Consider the following 19,248-nt stretch of genomic DNA (forward strand, 5'->3'; position numbering starts at 1 on the left):
GCTTTGTCAGTCCGAGGATAAAGATTCAAAACCAAATTCACTTGCTTCCTGGCGTGTTTCATATCAACAATTATCACTTAGACGCTTATTTGTGCCAGTCGCTAAACGCTTACGGAGTGAAGCTGATAAACAATGTATCTTTGCGTCTTCATTAAGCTTATCGAGCGACGGTTAATCGAAACGACTGTTCATCGAACGGCGGTTAATCGAAATAACTGTTCATCGAACGACTAACCCTAGATAAAATTTGTTTCGGGAGATTCGTCGTCAGATAAACTGTCCTTCGATAAATTGTCGCCTCACGCTCGGAACCTAACGATCTTGGGCTTATTAAGCGGAAGATATTTTCTGTCACAGGAATCTAAGCATGTCAAACAGCATTGCCAGTCCTTAAGCATTCAAGAAGTTTGCTACTTTAAATTGTAAGCTACCTAAACTGTCAATAAGTATCCTAAGAAAAATTAAGTTGCAAAATTAACTTGTTTAACAATAATTCTTAAAACTCATCATTAGAATAAAAATAAAATTGCCTTTGAAAGCAATGATTGCCTGAAATGACATCTTTCGTCCCTTAGATACATTTTGAGGTTGTTAAAACCTCATGCGATACAAGGCATCTGGCATCCCTGATGCGATATCTCAAAAGATTCCTCTTTCAAACAGTTGTTGAGATTTTGATAGTTTTAGCTCACAAGATGGTGCTCTTGAGTAAAGAATAGCAAAACAGCAATAAATGCAACCTGGCATGACCGCCACAGCTGCAAATAGCCAATATTGTAGGCCTATACAACATGCTATAGCGAACGCCTGGTTATAGAGAACATATTTTGTATCGTTTTATTCATAAATATTGAAGTTGCAAAAAGTATGCTAGAACGCGATGGTCTTCGTCTATGTCAGGGTTTGGTTGCCTGAAATGTTGCCCATCTGTCTCAGCAGCCACTGATACGAAGAAACAAACGTTAATAAAAGTACGTTTTCTATAAAGTTTCAGTCTATAAGTTTACAAAAGGCACGTTGCAATCGCGTGAAACGTTTTGAGAGTTCCAGCAAACACGCGCCAATTTACATGCAAACAGGATGTACGGTACTAAACACGTCGTTTATTTTCCAAATGATGCAACACATTTTTATTTTATTTTACTAAAACTTTCAGGCTCATGCAAAGAATGAATTTAAGATGGCATTTCTCCAGATAAATTGTCATCTACCAAAGTTAAATGAATCAATGCATGTCCATTTTGCAATCGATTCTAATTTTCCACATGCTGCAACACAACATCAAGTTGTGGTAACGAGCCTATTATATAAACACTTTTCGTGATATCCCAAACAGCTTTTTGATCCGTCAAGATTACTTTCATTCAAACAGGCGTGATACATGCAAATCGTCGTCATAGTTACTGCATAGATTACGCAAAAAAGGCTCAAAACGAACAAACGATTACACTTTCACGCCCCGTCTTGAAAGCAAACCCCACTAGTAAGCAGAGTCGTTGGGAGAATAACTTGTTGGGAGAATAACTTGTTGGGAGAATAACTTGTTGGGAGAATAACTTGTTGGGAGAATAACTTGGGCACGGCACCAATGAGATCCCCGGACCTCAAATCATGACACACCTAAAATGAAACTATTTGATTCCATTTTATTTGAATACGGCACTAACGATGCTTTAAAGTTGTACAGCGAAATGCGTATGCCATAAATAGGGCTCTGCTGATTCTCCATGCATTTTTAATAATAAAGTACTAAAATGGAACTATATCCAAAGAATACGCTATGTTGCTTTCAAGTTTCTGGCCCCCTTGTAAAGGTTGCGGCCTGGTTTCAAACGCCTCAATCAACGCCCCTGCCAGTAAGTATGTAATGCACTGTAAAGAAAGATCCAAGTAATTAGCAAAAGGCAGAATATTAAAGTAAGGCAAATTCTAAGTAAAAATGAAGCATCGGAAAGCGAAACGTCACAAAACGTTACATTGTACTTGGCCCAGGCGAGCTAAGGCCACGAGAGTACCCATAAAAATGCTCAACACTGGCTGTTGCAAGGATTTTGTGACAACAAAATTCCAATCTACCAGAGCAGTTGTTCAGATTGCTTTTTCATTAACATTCATTCACATTGTATGAAAATAGATACAGATTGTAACATAAAACACTTGAGGTTTAGGCTATACCGGATGGGATTTAAAGTAGTGACACGCCTTATAACTCTAATAAAGTCTTTTGGTTTCTTCCCTGAAGTAAGCCCGTTGACAAGCATAAAACGTAAAAGCACCTAACACGACTTCAATTATTGTACGTCGTCTAGGAATGGACTAAGTTTGCAAAATTCACGAAATCCATAAATTTTTACTCGTTTAAAGATTTCCAGTTTGATTAATGTGGAAAACTTTCGAGCCTATTTCAGGTTTCAAACAAAAAATTCGAGTTGTGACGTTTTGTCAAATTAGGGCCTAAAATATCAGGCTCGCTTACAACCCGCAAAGGTTGATGATGAAAGAAAAACACGATATAGGACTTTGCCTACAGTATTACAGTTATTTTCCAAGTCTCATTCTTTTATCTTTCAGCGTCTCCCCTCAGAGGCTGTTATAACGTTTCCAAGCATTGACTGATGGTAAAATGTGACTTAGGGAAAATCTCAGTCATACTGTTCGCAAAAATCTGCCAAAGTCAGCAAAATGTGGCTAATCCTCAGCAGCCACGGAGTAAAACAATTACAACAAAAAAACACACAATTACAAAACCTATAATGCAGATCAACATTATTATCGATGTACAGTATTGCATTGATTATCATATATACAGGGTTTTGAGAATATTACGCCACTTTGAACTAAACCTTGTGGTCCATATTCAGCAATTGGGGTCGTAATGGCCGATGTTGATTCTAATTAGTGGGACTTGTCTTGAAAGAAATCGTCTTCAAGAAAAGGGATCCCTGTATATTTCCTAGTATTATAGTAGTCACTTTTATGTGAATTCGAGAAAATACAAAAATTGTTGACTGTAAAGGTGATCTACTTACTGCGCCTTGCCAGGGTAAGCCTTGAGAGTCCGCAGCGGTTTATGTAGTTTTAATGTGTGAATAAGTCGGTCAAAACTTGGGAATTAGATATCAAGTTAAAAACATGCGACTCACTAAGTTTTGTCATGCCACAAGAAATTAATCAAAATTAATTTGTAACCTAGACACTCCTCATAAAGCTACAAGTACCACAGTCATGAATGCAAGTCGATAAGAACACATGCTAACGTAAATTGGTGGCAGAAGGGTTCACTGGGTCACAATGGGCGCGAAAACCATCGTACGCTCATTTATGAACGCAAATTAGTGAACGTTTAACTTGTACTGAAAACTTGTTGCGTAATTTCATTCTAGACTACTATTGTTCGACGTCAATTAACCGATTTCAATGAAAACGCTTTTATCTGCCCACAAGGCAAACGCAAGTTGCGTATGAATCGACATTTCATTGTCGATAACGCTTAAATCAAATAACAGCTGACGACTTTGCTTCAAACTGTGCAAACAATGTGTCCCAGAGCCAGCAAACGTTGCCAATTTTTATACTTTCAACGTCGCTAAGCCTTGAAATGACATAAAAAAGCAGCTTTTCCTAATAGAAAAACATGTTTGACCGTGGCCTAGTATTTCATCCATAAAACATGCTGAAAACGATCCAACGTACGACAAATACAGTACCACACAATGAGAACACGCGAGTAAAAGTGCTTCAGAGTTGCAATGCTGCAGCAGAATTTCATCAACCTAACGCCATAAAATAAAAAATAAGCTTTAATAGTCTCGTAATGTCGATACAGAAAACAACAATGGTCGTTCAAAATGTATAAAATGGTAAAAAGCACTTTCTGCCCCAGTGGTAATTCAATACGACTAATAAAGCAACGTGACCCAGACAACAAAATCTGTAATTTTTACATTGATTCAACGTCTGCAGACGCTAAATCAACGTAAAAATTAACACTTAATGTAAAAATGACGGATGTTGCTGTCTGGGAACCTACAGCAGATGAAAGATGATGAATATCGGGCAGATTTTCGTTGACTGTCCCGGTCATTGTGTAAAAACATCTTTCAAGTACTTGTGTAAAGTCGCATTCCACAGAATGGAAACGTGTGTGTTTCCGGGCATGTCAAAGCCATAGACCGGTTGCTTTTGTTGGGCTTTCCATTTCAAGCACGCAGAGCCGCTCCATACGTTAACGGTCCCGTCTCCGCTTCCATCAACCAGCGACGGGGAATCGTCAGGAAATAAAGTCTCATCGTACACCAATGTCTGAAAATAAAATTTGGTGATATTTTTATGTTTTCAAAGCCATCAGACGTTTAATTAGAATGCAGTTAAAAAATCGATATGAAAAATAACCTTATTTTTCGAAAGAGGGGGTATTTTCCAGTCGAATTTTTTTCTGTATGGGTATGGTCCAGTCGGAATATTTTCCATTCCAGATATTTTTTATAAGGATATTTTATGCATGGGTTTGTTCCGTATGGATTTTTACCGATTACGGTTTAATTACATTGTTCTATTCATCTAGAATGCAAAAACGTATCCAATTTACACACTTTATCTACAAGTCATTAAAAGATGACAATGCACTTTCACTTGGTATACAATTAGCATGCGCCCACACTTCCCTTTGAGCATACTGTGCATAGGTTGCTACTGACAGATGATTTGTTAACATATTCAAACCATGCAATGCTTGACAAGATATTCCCTTCAAGGAAATCGAAATCAGAACTCACTTCCGGAGTGGGCGTTTCAGTTCCATATATACAATGCACTGGCACAGATGGCGGTTTTAGTAAGCCCAAAGTCTTTCCATTGTCCTTCCACATGTCCCAGCACCATGGGCACTTGATACGCTGGAACAACGCTTTGTAGTCGAAAATAGTGTAGTTTTTGGTTAATGTCACCATCAGTAGCTGTTTATCTTTCGGCCACACGTCAGGGTTGGGGAGCACGAATGGAAAGGCGGGAGCTGTTCTCACCACTGCGCGCACCTTCAACCTCGGAAGAACGAGATCGTGACCTTCTGTTTCGCCTACAACAACAAGCACGATTAGTGCTGCCAACTTTGGATATTTATCAGGATCCCCAGACAGCAAAATCCGTCATTTTTACATTGATTCAATGTCTGGAGACGTGGAATCAATGTAAAAATGACGGATTACTGGTGTCTGGGCATCTACTTACTCATCTGGCAACAGTTGCAATGTTGATCTGAAGAGAAAGTAAAAGAGTGAAAGCAGAGCCATGTGAGTTGTTACTGCTTCACTGACCTTTCGTCGCATCCTATTCGCTCTGAGGACGATTACTTTCATGGTACGCGAAATGTCAGAAGCAATAACACAATCCATATATTTGAATGTACGTTTTTTTTCTTGCTCAAACATTCATTTAGACGAGCATTATAACCATTACTAGAAATAAAAGCCAGGAAACAGTCACACTGAGAAAAGCTGTATACAACACACTGTCGTGACGTTCTGCTGTTACTCATGAACTGAATTATGCGTTCGGTGATTATGCGTGTAAACCAAAACAAATAGATGAAATCAAAACATACGGTGTGATATTTCGCACCAAGAGATGATCAACTTCCGTATATGTTTGACTCTAGCAAGTATTGATACAAAAGAATAAACAAAACTATGAAAGGTTGAAACCGTTAAAAGGCAATAAAATATATTGTTAAAAGAAGTGCTATGAATAATGCAACTCCTGCACATTTTATAACACAAGGTGAAAGAACATTGCTCCATACCATGTCATTGTTTGTTTGTTTGTTTGTTTATCTTTATCCTGCATTGCGGGAAAGCGGACTTGAGCGCTATGCATCGGTGTACGCCTTCCGACGTACACCTGACCCACGCTGCAGCTGACGGCAATGACTGTTTCCGGTTGTCTACTCTACTTATGACTTAAATTTGGTACTACCCATTACTCGAAATCGATCACTGGGTAGAGGCAATTATCGTAAAGTTTCTTGCCCAGAGAAACAACAGCAAGTGCGGGTGGCTGGAGTCGAACATGCAGGCTCTCGACTGCGAGCCCAACGCGCTAACCACTCGGCCATTGCTGCCGACCGTTATTTAACAATTATTAACAAATTTGTTAATCTTAACATGTAGACATGTTGATAGACTTTGTTACAAAGCAAGTGAGGGATGCGCTGTCCAATACATGAATGTACACTTGTACACAGTACAGCAATAAAAGCTGTGGGAAAATTACCCTTTGCTAAGTTAGAGAGTTGAAACTTGGTTTATTTGGCATAACAAACGTTATGTAATATAACCATGTCAGCAGAAATCTATAAAGGAAACAACCAAGTGCCAAAATAACTGGAACAAAGTGGATAGCTGGCTGGATGTCTGTCACGACCAAAGGGCAAAGTGTTGCAGTTGTGTGCTGTGCTGCTTACGTAGCATTACTCGTCATGTTGCAACACTGATGCTTCTTCTCCAGGTTAATGGCAACAAACAGGATAAAGGGTATTACTCATCAATCATCATCATCATCAACCAATTTTGATTATACAGGCCATGAATTAATCCTCATGTCGAGGGTGTGACCTGTCTGTCTGTCGAGAACGAAGTCTTCCCCTCCACACCTCGCGATTTATTGGGTTGGCAGAGTCCATGTTCAGGGCTACAAGGTAACGTTTTACAAGTTCTTCCCAAAAAAGTTTTGGTCTCCTTTGACCCCGCTGTGCTGCGATGTTGACACATCTGACCTGTGAGATCCAGCTTGAGCTGCGCTCAACGTGACCAAGCCATCTCAGTCTGCCTAATTGAAGGACTTCACTGATGTCTTTTAATTTGAGCTTTGATAGTAGAGTCTCAAAATGGCTCTGAAACGTGAGGAATGGGCCAAACCTCCAATATAAACTTTAAATGATAGGCATGCGTGGAATGCTTTTATTGTTACAGACCTAACTAATCCTCAATTTGTTATCGTTTGGTTAGTGAAATGGATATGCTATTAATTATCCTTTTAGAAAGTGAAATTTCGCCGCACAGCAATTTACACTGATTCATTTAACAGTTCTTTCATTCAAATTGCAAATTGGTTATTTTTTAAACAAACAATTTAGTGAGGTCAACCCTACACACAGTCTGTGAAAGGTATTATGTAATTGTGCGAAGTTCTAACTTTCACATTTTATATTTGCAAAGCTTGAAGAATAAAAAAGTCTTTCGGTACAACAGAATTTGTCGAAATACGTGAACCCACAGTAATCAAATACAATGTTTCTGCTTTTACTTTCGAATTTCATCAGATGAACGCTGCAACTACTGCTAGAAAAAATAAAAATATTTAAAACAAACCAAACTGACATGTACTTATTAACACAATTACCTGAAGTTAGAGCCTTGAGTGTTTTCACAGCACCCTGGTATGGGCCGCTCACAGATGCAAATGAGTCAACAAACTTTTGCTTCCAACTGTCTGGCTGATTGTTCAGGAAATACAACAAAAACATATTTCCAAGACTGTGACCAAATAAAACAACTTTCCTGTTGCCATTTGTATAATAAACTTTTTCAGTGAGAGAAACCACTTGCTTAAAGTAGTTATTTTGTTGATCTGAAACGACAGAAAAATTATAATGTTTTCTTTTGAACCCATTGTAACAATATACAGTGCACTGCAATTACCGGAATGGCCCGTTTCGGTGAGTCCGATCGTGGCCACGGTCCGATCCCTATTCGGTGATTTTTTCATTTTTTTTTTTAAATTATCGGGTACCGTAGCCTAATTATCATTGCCGTTTTAGGGTTAGGGGTTAGAGGTTAGGAACTCACCGCATCGGACTCACCGAATAGTAGCAGACCAGCAATTACAGGTGCAATAACATAGACAGCTAAACCAAGAGAAGCGACATGCACCCTTTGAGTCAATTGCTCCAACTTTTTTGGGGTGTCCTTGAGCGTCTTGCCCAGCCTAGTGCTCAGCAGCGGTATCGAACCAACACTCTTTCGAGCATGGTGACGTTCTCGACACTTGGCCACGCAACCAACAAAACGATTAATAATTTAAAATCAAAGTTGGCAAACAGCGTTAAAATCAAATTGGATTTACTCCACTGTATCGTAACGTCATTTTAAAGCTTGGTATGCTCACAGGGTGCAAGTCTCCAGTCAAACGGAGCTCCAGCTAAATCCTTCCCTCTTGTGTAGCCGAGGCTGTTCACCATGTACTCAACCAGTGGTGCAAAGTATTTGCTTCCTATGAGACAAAGCAGTAAAGACATTAGCAAAATATATTATAAAATACGGAAAGCCTTTGGTGCAGTTTATAATAAAACATGATGATCCAACCAAATGAAAACCTTTTTAGAAATGAAGAAATTTTTGACATAGGGGGAGTCACTGCACAGACAACTGGTCGACCCTGATGTTTCGGGATGAAGACCAGGCTGTTTTGAAGTAAAATGGAGAGAGAGAATATTTAGAAACATTTGAGATCATTAGATTAAGTTACTTCAATTTCTTGAGAAAATTGATCGCAATCCAATGTTCTGCATCAAACCCCAAACAGAGTTAGATAACACCTGGAGCATATTTATCTTCGTCCAAATATTCAAACGCCGTTGTTCCTCCAAAATCTGGAATACGAGTATCCACACCAGGGCTATTTTTAGAGGCCCTAGTGACATTGTTGTATTCCATCCTAGCAAGACAATTTGTTTGTGTTATTGAAATAATAAACAGTCAGTGAATGCACAAGGCCAAGCACCATATGGGTTTAAACCAATTAGTTTGAAAATATCACAGGTCATTCAGATATTCAAGGAGACCATGCCAGAAGTCTAATCCACAAGTGAAGTCACTAAAAGTTTAATAAATTATACGAAACTTATTCTTCTTCAACAGCGATTGTTCTGTTTGTTTTATTAGCAATTCCAGCATGCTTTCCATTCCCGTAATTTGCTTGATATTGTCAAAAAAAAATTCATTTCTTGTAGTCCTTTTATTCGTTTGTCTTGCACCAGATCCAGATCGGTCAACATTTTCCAATGAGTTACTTTTTACAATGTGTCCGAAATATCGTAGTTTTGTGAGGTTGATATAAGTGGGTCCACGTCTATTAGGCGCAGACAGTTAGGCGGTGGTCAAATAGGCGCGCACACTGTGGCGTTAGGATATTAAGGTGCGGAGCACTGTGGCGCCCGTTCATTTAGGTGCTATTCCTAGTAAAGTCTGCAGATTGTATCAGCTCAGTTTTGGCAAAACCTAGTCGGGGTTTTGACGGAAAACTAAGTTACTCTTCACTCAAGCCTACCATCCGCTTGAATATAGGCTACGGTATATTTTTTACTGATGTTTAGTGTAGTTATTATTTGACTTATATGACTAAAAGTTAACTCAGTCATGCTCGGAAACTTGAATAATTTATTGATAAAGCTTTCGCCAACGCAAACCTGGACTAACAACAAATAAATGCCGAACACGCCCATTAAAAAACCAATATATTTTTCTGTTCAATATAATAAGATTTTGTGTGAAAAGCATTGCCGGTTTAAGCAGCTTCACTCACCGAAGCCATGACATATTTTTCTGTTCAATACAACATTTTGTGTGAAAACTGAAAGCATTGCCGGTTTAAGCAGCTTCACTCACTGAAGCATGACTAACAACAAATAAATGCACGCGCATTAACAAAAGAACACATTTTTCTATTCAATATAACATTTTGTGTAAAAAGCATTGCCCTACCCGCCAAGCTGATACAATCTGCAGACTTTACTAGGAACAGCACCTAAATGAACAGGCGCCACAGTGCTCCGCACCTAAATATCCAGACGCCACAGTGTGCGCGCCTATTTGACAGGCGCCTAACTGTCTGCGCCTAAAAGACTTGCTCTCATATAAGTTAACTAGATTCCAGTTATCGTCTGGGTTCGATTCCAGGTCGGGTCATACCAAAAGACTTTAAAAACGGTACAGACTGTGTTCTTTCTTGCATAACGCAGTGAGGATAAATCGGGTAATAATCTGGTGACATATCACCCTCTTCCAATCTGCCTTGAGCCAGCATGGAAGCAGTATGGCTCATAAAATCACATGGAACCCTGTCAAGTAACCCATGCATGTTGATGCGCAATCTGCTGCAAGCGGAGATAGCGAATGACTATTAACTTCATTTGTTTTTCTTTCCATCCAGCTGATGCGCAATAGTCTCCTGTGATACCACGTTTCAAAATTTTTAACTTCCAGTGTCACGTTTTTTGCATGTCCAAATTTCATATTCGTATGTGGCATTTGAGAATGCAAGAGTTCGCAGTAAAATTAATTTTGTATTTTTGCCAATTGACCCCTGTTTCCACACCGTTGTGAGTAATGTCACAACTGTTTTTGCCATCGCAATCCGTCTGCTGATTTCTGTGCTATCATCACAAGTGTCTGTTCTGACACTACTCAGATAGCAGAAACTTTTAACATTTTCAATAGCATTTTCGCCAATGTGTTTGACTTGTGTAAGCCTGAACAAAGTTTATTTTGTTTTTATAATGGTTATCGTCTTTGTTTTTGCGGGATATAACTGCATACCATATTCTTCACTTGATCCTATTCAAATGTTCCTGTATTTCGGTTACACTTTCACCGACACTATGTCGTCAAAATATCCGAAGTCGGTTACCATTTTCCTCCAATTGTTACAGGGCCTTCAAAATTTTTCAAAGCTTTTCTCATTATGCATTCAGGATATATATACGTTGAAAAGATATGGTGACAAATGACAATATACATCCCTGTCTGACACCTTGTCTAATGGAATCCACTCACTAAGTTCATTTTTTTACTTATTACTGAAGTATAATATAAATTGCTAAATCAAAATTGGTCTAAATTAATATCAAGACAATGGATAAATAATAAATATAGTTCACTTTTTGTTCTCCGTTTTATCAAAGTTAATAAAAAAAAGGATTCACGACTATCCGACTGCGCCGACCTGCCGCAGAGACAACTCATGTTGTACATCTCACCCCAAGACTATTTGACGCAAATTTAACTTTTATTGAGCATATCTTGCCTTGTACAAATGCTTTTTGATACTCACACTGAAGTTGCTGAAATCATCTCCAGTATAACTGCTATTTTGTTAGGGCCTCTCCTTATATCACACAATTTCATGTTAGTATTTTCACAGACTATCAACGACCCCTGATAGCAAAATCCTTCATTCAACGTCTGCAGACGTTGAATCAATGTAAAAATGACGGATTTTGCTGTTTGGGACGTGTTTAAACAACCGAAACAACGATTCTGGCATCCTTCTGAGGCCATATGATTATTTTTGAACAGTTTCTTACTACCATTCCATGTAAGAGCCACTGGCTTCCATCCAGTGAAGCCAAATTACTGAATGTATCAACACAAAACATTATAATAGCATCGATACATTATTTCCTTCAAGTTGTAGGTTAGCTTTGATGTTTCTTCGTAGCTTGTATTGCCTTAATTAAAAAAATGAATAGGCTAATCTTTGGGTCATTACAAGTGTCTAGTAAAAACAATTTTGGTGAGAATTCAACACTGATAAACAAAAATGTCTGCACCATGCAAGATAAAAAAGAATTGACATCAAACAGTCTCGCTCTGAAATGTACCCTGCGACAGGTCGGTCGCGGTCAATTGTCTCGCGTTGTCGGCCATGACAGAATGTCTTGATCACATAAAAGTACTGGCAAAGTAAGTTTACTTTTGAAACGTTGTGACAGTTAATTATGACAATTGAATTTTATAAATCCCAGTAGAAATCAAAACGTTGCTTCTTGGAGTGGGAAAGTATAGTTTTGGTGACAGGAAAACTTTTCAGCGATAAGTAAAACAACAGAAAAAAGATTAATGATGCAAGATAACATAGCAGGGGTGTGCAAACCATGGTCTAAACAAAATTTTGTGCCACATAAAAGATTTAGGTTTTAATAGAAGGCCAAAGGTTTGGCCCAGAAACGAAGTCATTGCATCGACAATTTTTACTTCTGACTTAAATTTATCTAGTGTTAACTGTTTTTTGTTGGGCAACCCAATCTTTTTACTGACTTGGTAGTAGGCATGAGATGGCTGCATATTCATTTCCTATGTGCTTATTGGTCAAAATCATGTCTCACTTATGGTATCGAACTCATCTTTTATACCTGCCTGCAAATGGCTCCATGTGGTACTACAAATTTACACACCATTGTTTAAAAACATACAGTCTCAATGATGCAGTTTGAAAGTTGTATGTAGGCTACACAACTTCTGTCTTACTTCATAAGATCCACCCAACAGTCCACCTCAAATGGAACGAGATACTCTATATTCAGCCACAAACTAATGTAGTCTGAGGTCTCCTTTTTGCAGTAAAAAGGACAGTTTGGATTATCCAGTTTTGCTTCTATTCTGGAGCCAAGAATACCTGGAACTGCACAAACAACAAAAGCAGCTGATTGAAAGAGATACGCTATATAATTATGGTATGTGTCGTCATGGATAAAATAAACTAACAGTACCAGTAATCAGTATACTGTAGATCCCGTATCCATGATCCAGAGTAGAATTAGGCCTACTTAAAATTGCAAACAAATTTTTAATCAAATAAAAAGAAAAGTTCAGTGCCTGAAGCTTACCCATTAGAACGGGCTTTCTTTTAAAATCATTTTTTGATACAAGTTTAGTATTGTTCCAATTCTTGCTAGTGTTAGAAAAGTTGATGGAAGGCTTTGATTGGAGGTAGTGAGGTAGTAGAATACACCAAATATAACCAATCAGAAAATGTTTAAAAGATACAAAAGGCATACTGTGGAATAACTTAAAATATCTGCAGTATAAATAACAATATATGTACATATATTGATTTCCATTAAGGATATGCTAGGGGATCTCCTGACTAAGAAGCAGCGGGCCAGCGATTCTCCATCAAGTATCAATTAATCATTCTTTATTACAAAATACATGGAAAATCAGCAGAGCCCTATTGGCATATGCATTTCGCTCTAACTTTAGAGCATCTTTAGTGCCTAAAAAGCAAACATAAGAAAGCAAAACCTAAAAACTGTCACTAAATAAATAAATAAATGAATCTGCAGTAGCCTAAGATACTGACCAAGACTAACTGCCAAAACTAACTGGTAGAATACTGCGTAAATATTAACTGGCTGCGTAAAATATTTATAGGCAAATTTAAATTATATTTAAACTAAACTACACGAACCTAACTACTATGACAAAATAATGATGACAATGCGCAAAAACAAACCAAGGTTGATGAGAGTCGAATGGCTAAAGCAATACGTACAAAATGAAACTGTGTGAAGATAGCATGTCAAAATAAAACTAAGTGACAGAACATAGCAAAATCAATGGGTCCATGACCTAAGTGTTAAGTGCAAATCAATAAGATAGCGCAGCGATAAATTCACAATAAAATGAAGCTGGAAAAGCAGGACCAGCGATCAGAAACCTCTACTTAACAAGAGGCAAAATCATTCTCTTAATGTTAATCGAAGATTTGATTAGTGATGCCCGTTTATCTTCGCACATGTCCAAATCTGCAACGGGTGGCTTTTCAACAAATGTTACTGTGAAACAGTCTGCAATAGATGGTTTTGTGTTTATGTACAAAGAGTGGCAGGAGGCGTAATGTTTGAGTAATGCCGCCTTATCACCCCCCGGACTGGTGTCAAAAGTGTTCCATGCAGACCTATGGCCGGACCACCTGGTAGAAAAGCGATTGGAGGTTTGGCCAACATATTGTTCCGAGCAGAGTTTGCAGGAGGCAACATATATCCCGTAGTCGCTACAATTAAGGTCTTGCCGAAGTTTGATTACACTATCCCTAGATTGTATTACCCGGGTCCAAGGAACCATACTTTTATTATGGTTCCGGAAATTACCACACAAAGCACAATGTCCACATGGTTTAGAACAGCCGAGTGTCTTTTCAAGATTGTCCGAAAGTGCAATGGAACGGTAGTTGGTCAGGGTGTTGCCAAGAGTGAGAGGTCTTTTATAAACAATGCATGCTGTCGGTTGTAGGGCTTTTTCTTTGGCAGTAAGTTTCATGGTAGTGGAAAATGAAGAAGCCCAAATTGTGCGTTTATTGGTAGTTTTATGATTCTTGGGGCCAAACCGTTCCTTCCAATTTTTTGCTAATGTAGTGATGCGTTCTACCATGTCCTGTTTAAAACCAGAAAAATTACATTTATTCTGTAGTCTTCGTAAAGAGTTGAAAAAATAACGCATCACTACATTAGCAAAAAATTGGAAGGAACGGTTAATATTTTACGCAGCCAGTTAATATTTACGCAGTATTCTACCAGTTAGTTTTGGCAGTTAGTCTTGGTCAGTATCTTAGACTACTGCAGATTCATTTATTTAGTGACAGTTTTTAGGTTTTGCTTTCTTATGTTTGCTTTTTAGGCACTAAAGATGCTCTAAAGTTAGAGCGAAATGCATATGCCAATAGGGCTCTGCTGATTTTCCATGTATTTTGTAATAAAGAATGATCAATATAATTATGTACATTGCACAAGTAACACAAAACTTGATGAATAAACAGCACAAAAGCCAAACCAATCTGAACGCACATGCAAGGACATCAAGTCATAATATAACTATTGAAATGTCCATGACATATGCACTTAGGTTATTTGCATAGGTCATGGACTACTACATAGGACTACTACATGCCACAGTGGCTACACTTTGTACAATGTATCAAAGCAAATATTATGGGGTCTGCTACTATTCGGTGAGTCCGATTCGGTGAGTCCGATTCGGTGAGTCTGATTCGGTGAGTTCCTAACCTCTAACCCCTAACCCTAACTCCTAACCCCTAACCCTAAAACGGCAATGATAATTAGGCCACGGTACCAGATAATTAAAAAAAAAGATTGAAAAAATCCCCCGTTAAGGGATCGGACTCACCGAATCGGACTCACCGAATCGGGCCATTCCGAATATTATGGTATGCTTTGTTGACAGGCAGTGGATATAGCTATTGCAAATGATGCAAGGTTTTAATAACATATATGATACTATTACTATGTGACATGAATTAGTGGTGCAAACCGTGCAATGCTGATGAGCCCAGCCTCATGGGTAAAACATGTGTCTACTGCTGTTAATTGTTGCTACAATTGGCTGCCAAGAAACATATAGTTGATTGGATGGTCTTGGTAAGTAGCGTGAGAGGCTACACCATTATGGTTAGTGAAAATTTTGTAAGTTGCTAGATGTTCTAATGATAACAATAATATGATTTTTTAACTGTTTTGCTATTTGGTTATTGACTATAAAAATAAATTAATCTTCAACAGCTGTTTTGACATCGAAACATAGGTCACATCAAATAACCTACTAAAACAGATTTCGTTTCAGAAACTCTAGCTGGCCCCCAGAATACAATAGACTCAAACAAAGACTACCTACTAATGAATAAGACTAATCAAAACATAGCACAGTAAAATTTGGCATCCATTGCAAAGTCCCATTTGAAGTAGGCTACATGTAGACTTCAGTTAGTGTTTTCAGCTATAATGACACTTTTTGAAGGTCCCTTCAAGTTCAGTTCAGTTCAGTTCATTTATTTGTCACAAACACAAACATGAAAAGAATACAAAGTATACAATAATAATCGGTTGTGTGTCATATGACGAGGAGACTGCGAAAAGACCAAACGGTCATCTAGTCAGCAGCCACCTCAAGCTTGGTGATGTAGGCCTAAATAACATATATATATACAGTAAATACACAAACACACATACAAAAAAAGAAAATCAAGCATTTGGTGATACAGATACACATGTTTTCATTATGCAAAAGAGAAAAAAAAAAAAAGCAAACAAACTAAGCAGGTATAGTGAGTGTCACTATAGGCAAGCTATGGCATATACTATGTAAGTTTGTGGTGGTAATAATAATGTTGTTTGTTGACTTTTTGCTCTACAACTGTTATGATCATTTAAAAAACCTATTTTCAATTTTGTATCAAACTTACATTATGAGCACATCAGTAGGCAATTTATTCTCACCGCTTCCAGTAGCCTAAGCAAAAAATACAGTCATGGAAAGGTATACCCTACCAGAGTCAGCAGCACTCATTGCTGATCTCTTTTATCTTTTTCCAGACCCTTGCTATATTATGACAAGTGATATTTTTTGCTTTATTTTACTATTTATTTGGATCAGACAAGAATGTCCATATTCAAATCACAAATCATTCAAATCATATGCAGCTGTGATGCAAAAGTATTTAAAATGAAATTACGAGCTCATTTTGATCATACAACCAACCAATAAGATTTAACGTTATCAAATGATGACTGTTGATATCTTTGTGCCATGACAGCCTTCAACAGTACGCATAGTCTTATTGTAATGAAGACAGTAGTTCGATTTACAATAGCAGTTAGACCTCATCAGGGAGGCAACAATAGAGTTTGACGACGATTTGCATATTTCAACCAAAGGAAAAAACATATTTCCATACTAATGCATTAATAGATAGTTATAATGTTGCACAAGACTTGATGCTCAGGAATACTATATTGTTTGCGCAAATTGTGACTTTTCTAAATACGTTATTGAAGGCAACACTCAAGCAATTAATGTCACGTTAATAACAATTTTTTCACTTTGATGGTTAGAAATAAAACACGTAAAAAAACTAAGACTAAGAACCTTCTCATGATCCCAAACAAGCTGTCCAGGATGTTAGAGACTAGTAGGCTACTTCTGTAACTGTATTTGATGAGACTGAGGAAGATATATTGCCCAATAGCCTTGTCACCAGTGTGAGATAGGCAGCAAAACACTTGTCTACCCTGCCCGTATAACTATTCTTGTTCTCAACTAACACATTGTGGGCTACTGCATGTCTAAAACTAAATTGATTAATTTAACGTGACACTTTCTGCTGTTGATTATCCGTTCAGTCACAGCAGTCGAATTTCGTAATCTCACTAAGAGCATCTTACAATCTGACAAAAAGCAGTAGAGTTCACTGACCGCCAGTAACCTCGGTTCTTAACCAATCAAATTTTTAAAGTGGGCGTTACCAAATGTTAGACAAAGCATGGGTTTGGCAAGCAAGGAAAGGCTTGTTTACTTTTGCTAAATTTTGTTTGTTACATTTGACCTGTATTTTCCAATTACCACTTTTTAAGTGTGTGGTCAGTATAATTGCAAGACTAAAGTTTAGCTTTTTTGTTTCCTACTTGGCTGATTTAATTTCCTGTTGCGAAGGATGTCTCACCATGAGGGGTTAATATCGGTCAAATGCTTGTCAGCTGATTGCTAGTGCTTGAGTGGCAAATAGTAACCTTGTCTAAACTGAGAATCGATTACATGAAAAGCTTGACGGAAAAAAAAACCCAAAGTTGATTGGGCAATAACAGCAAATGTTTGCCTCTTCCCAGTTGGCAAAATTCGACTGCGTAGCCGAGTGGTGAGAACGTCTGCGCTACGTTCGAAAGGACGTGGGTTCGATACCGCTCCAGAGCATGCGGCTGTGTCTCGGCAAAGACATTTAATGGCAAGCCAAAATAAGGGGAGCAGCTGACTCGAAGACTATATGTCACTTCGCAGCTTCCTTTCGTCTGTTGCATCGCATCTGTGAGCACAGTATTCATTATATTATCGCAATGGGCGCAAACAAAAGCATGATTATTAAAAGAATATGTTTTTTAACGTTGATGCAACGTTTGTAGGCGTTGAATCACTTAAAAAAATAAGACAAGTCATCCCTTGTTTCGTTACCAAGTGTTATCAGATGCTCTTCGGATTCGCAACACAAGTGCCAAAATCTAGCACAACATACAATGAACAGTAAAAATGGGGATAGGGCAAAAATAGCACTAAATTGGCCAAAATTACACAAAACACACCCAAAGACTATTTTAGTCAGAACACATATTTATAACTGGCGATTCTGATTTCCATCAAGCGTCAAACACGTCAACGACAAGGGAACACGTGTCCAGAGGCGGATTAGCCCATTGAACGTTTTCGGGCTTTTTCGTTGGGCCGTTTAACTTCGGGCTTGTGCTGTGTGTAAGTGCAACTGTGTATGAGAGGTGTGGACCATTTTAATTTGAAAATGCGTGTACTTTCAAGTTTCAACCAAATACGTAAATTGTTATCGTCAAAAGAGTTGATCATTGTGCTGTGTTAAAAACGTCTGGTTTATAAAAAAAAAAATGAGACCAGTCTTGTTTTTAAATTTCCGATCTGACCAACCAGACTCACTTTTCTGATAAATTCCTACTCGTGTCCACGAATGGTTTAATGTTTGCTCTGACTAAAAAAATGTCCTACCGCTCGGAATATTTTCTTGTTGCATCCATATTGTACGACTATTAGGAATTAATCATGTTAACCCATCTGCAGCTGGCTAAAAACGCCCACTTCTGGTGAAAGTTGCTAACACAGCCATTGAAATCGGTGCTGACTTTATCATCACTGGAAAACGAATTTGGTTGACTTTACCAATTCAACAGAAACTAGTAACTACCGGTACTGAAAGTAATTTCTTTGCCACTATATAGACTAACCGAATGCAAACAGGAACACCCACTGCCCAGTAAACTACAACCTAGTTCACTAACAACAAAACAATCTGATGCAATTGAGCATGACAATAAATATGCCCTTGCGCATCTGACATGAAAGCTGTTAACCACCCAACCATGACTAAGCAAGCATGCATTTTGAGCGGTAGCCACTTTAACAAGTCGAAATTCTGCCACTGCGAATGACTACAATGCAACCGCCAACCAATCAGAACATGTTATAAGAGGCTACCGTCCAATTGTGACCCTTCTAGCACTCATCCAGAGAGTTAATGCTTGTTTTGAACTTTATTTGGTAATTACAGAAGAAAAAGAGCAATAGCAGTGGTGGGAATCGAACCCGCGTCAATGAAATGACTACTTTCTAGCCCTAACCCCTAAGCCAACCAGCTGACAAAAAATCCATCACTTAATTTGCTTTCTATCATCTTCTTTTCGCCATTTTTTACGTCACTTAAACCGTAGCTTATGATTGGTTGGCGGTTTCATTCTAGTCAAGTTTAGTGGCAGAATTTCGACTTGTTAAAGTGGCTACCATTTTGAGCCTGGTCTGGCCAACAAGAGGTTTGAGCTTGCATTTCAATGTGTGCGATCGACCAATGAAATGGCTTCAACACAAGAAAAATGACTAACACCGCGGATGTCCA

At 38.2% G+C, this 19,248-nt stretch overlaps 1 protein-coding gene across 1 annotated transcript; it reads right to left on the bottom strand.

Annotated features, from left to right (window-relative positions):
- Positions 1–861: 861 nt before the first annotated feature.
- Positions 862–13,697, bottom strand: LOC145767177 (lysosomal phospholipase A and acyltransferase-like). Its single transcript, XM_082578951.1, has 7 exons — positions 12,659–13,697; positions 12,300–12,453; positions 8,591–8,709; positions 8,161–8,265; positions 7,396–7,623; positions 4,776–5,074; positions 862–4,302 (listed from the first exon to the last, which is right to left on the bottom strand). The coding sequence occupies exons 1-7, from the start codon at positions 12,876–12,878 to the stop codon at positions 4,081–4,083; spliced, it is 1,347 nt and encodes a 448-aa protein (XP_082435077.1). The 5' UTR covers positions 12,879–13,697; the 3' UTR covers positions 862–4,080.
- Positions 13,698–19,248: the final 5,551 nt, after the last annotated feature.

Source organism: Aplidium turbinatum, chromosome 3 (assembly GCF_918807975.1).
Source record: "Aplidium turbinatum chromosome 3, kaAplTurb1.1, whole genome shotgun sequence".
NCBI lineage: Eukaryota > Metazoa > Chordata > Ascidiacea > Aplousobranchia > Polyclinidae > Aplidium > Aplidium turbinatum.

Coding starts and splice junctions, on each gene's coding strand:
- LOC145767177 (XM_082578951.1), bottom strand. CDS start 12,878: ATGTACATATATTGTTATTTATACTGCAGATATTTTAAGTTATTCCAC. Junction 8,710..12,299: donor TGTTGGGTGGATCTTATGAA/GTAAGACAGAAG, acceptor TTGTCTTGCTAG/GATGGAATACAACAATGTCA. Junction 7,624..8,160: donor TGACTGGAGACTTGCACCCT/GTGAGCATACCA, acceptor CTGTCGTTTCAG/ATCAACAAAATAACTACTTT.